At 28.9% G+C, this 1512-nt stretch overlaps 1 protein-coding gene across 1 annotated transcript in view; it reads right to left on the reverse strand.

The window, feature by feature from the left end:
* Positions 1–1512, reverse strand: part of LOC100570372 (peroxidase) — a gene marked incomplete in the record, with an annotated part of 12015 nt that extends 10503 nt beyond the window's left edge. The window contains 2 exon segments of the mRNA XM_008188539.3: positions 547–755; positions 1379–1512. Coding sequence (XP_008186761.2) covers positions 547–755; positions 1379–1441 — 272 coding nt within the window.

The following is a 1512-nucleotide window of genomic DNA, read 5'->3' on the forward strand; positions in this document are numbered from 1 at the left end:
CATTCCCACATTAAAATTTCCCACATTAATATCTAAAAACATATACAACGTAGTGTTCCTCTCATAATAATAATTATAGGTACAACTATGCAAAATGGAATTCCTCCAAAATAGATATGCCAGAACCTCACAATTTTTCTATAGTTTTTAGTTACTTTAATTGTAAGTAAACTAACGAAAGTAACAAAATAACATGTTCTCTTCATTTTAACCAACTAAATAAAAATAAGACTGATCAAATGATCATCATAATATATAATATATAATATAGAACGTAGAACTATTTGAAACTATTGGAGCAATCCTTCTTCATAAAAGAATAATTTATAATAGATAAACCTAACAAACAAAAAAACACTCATAATTATATATTCGTAATATGTTAAACATTTATCATTTAGCTAAGAATCAAAAGTCCAGACTTTCGGTAGGTACCGTTTAGATATATTACATGCAAATAATTGTCCATTTCCATTGAAAATAATTGTTTTAGATATTCCTCATTAATGTGTTTTAGTATTTTGAAAAACTGTCCACTGTTCAAACTCACCATCATTATAAGCAGCTTCATAAAGTCTGATGTATGGAGTTTCAGAAGACCCCCACAACGGGTTCTCTAGGTTATTACATGAGCCATTTGCTGTCCTATAAATAGCATTTGGATTGCAGGTCACTGTGGGCGCACACTTGTCATAATATATGCTATTTGATTGAGGACCATCTCCGTGATAAATCACAAAGTCTTCATTTGCAGTCTACATGTTAAATAATACCAATAAGTTTAAATATTCAAAATTCAAATATATTTACTCCTTATCTTTTTATATTAAAATAATATCTAGAGATACCCATTACCCGCGTAATTGTTATTATAATGGTTCCACACTTGCACTGTGGCAATTCGTTTCATGTATTCACTGATTTAACCAAACCCCTATATGGCTCTATATCGAGTTAATTAGGTACTCGCTCTTGTTAACATTTTAATATATTTTAAAAATAAACAGTTATTTAACTTGAAATTTTAAGCGGAGTAATGAATGTCTTACAATGAACTCTATGTGTTAGTTTGTCATCAGTTATCATCTTTGGGAGCAATTACAATGTTTCAATCATAAACTATGATGGTGGTTTCGGGTAGCAAATTGAATCTAGTTGGTACTCTGTATGGTAAAATGTAAATTTCCAGTACTTATAAAAATATACATGAAAATAAAACAGTCAAGGTTAGTGGGAAACATAAGTCCAGACGGTCGCACTCTCTCGTGGCACGAAGTATAGCGTAGTTAGGTAAGTTACCAATATAAAATATTAAAATCTATTTATTGGGTACCTAATTACTTTTTATTAAGTTAATTATGTATTAATTACCACTTACTTTACAACTTATTGAAATTCCCAATATTGATATGAAACATAACCACACAAACAAATTTAACATCCTTGTGCAAATGAATTTAAACCTTAGACATTGAATAATTAATTAAATTAAAATTTTTCATTAGAGTAAAA

This window comes from Acyrthosiphon pisum, chromosome A1 (assembly GCF_005508785.2).
Source record: "Acyrthosiphon pisum isolate AL4f chromosome A1, pea_aphid_22Mar2018_4r6ur, whole genome shotgun sequence".
Classification (NCBI taxonomy): domain Eukaryota; kingdom Metazoa; phylum Arthropoda; class Insecta; order Hemiptera; family Aphididae; genus Acyrthosiphon; species Acyrthosiphon pisum.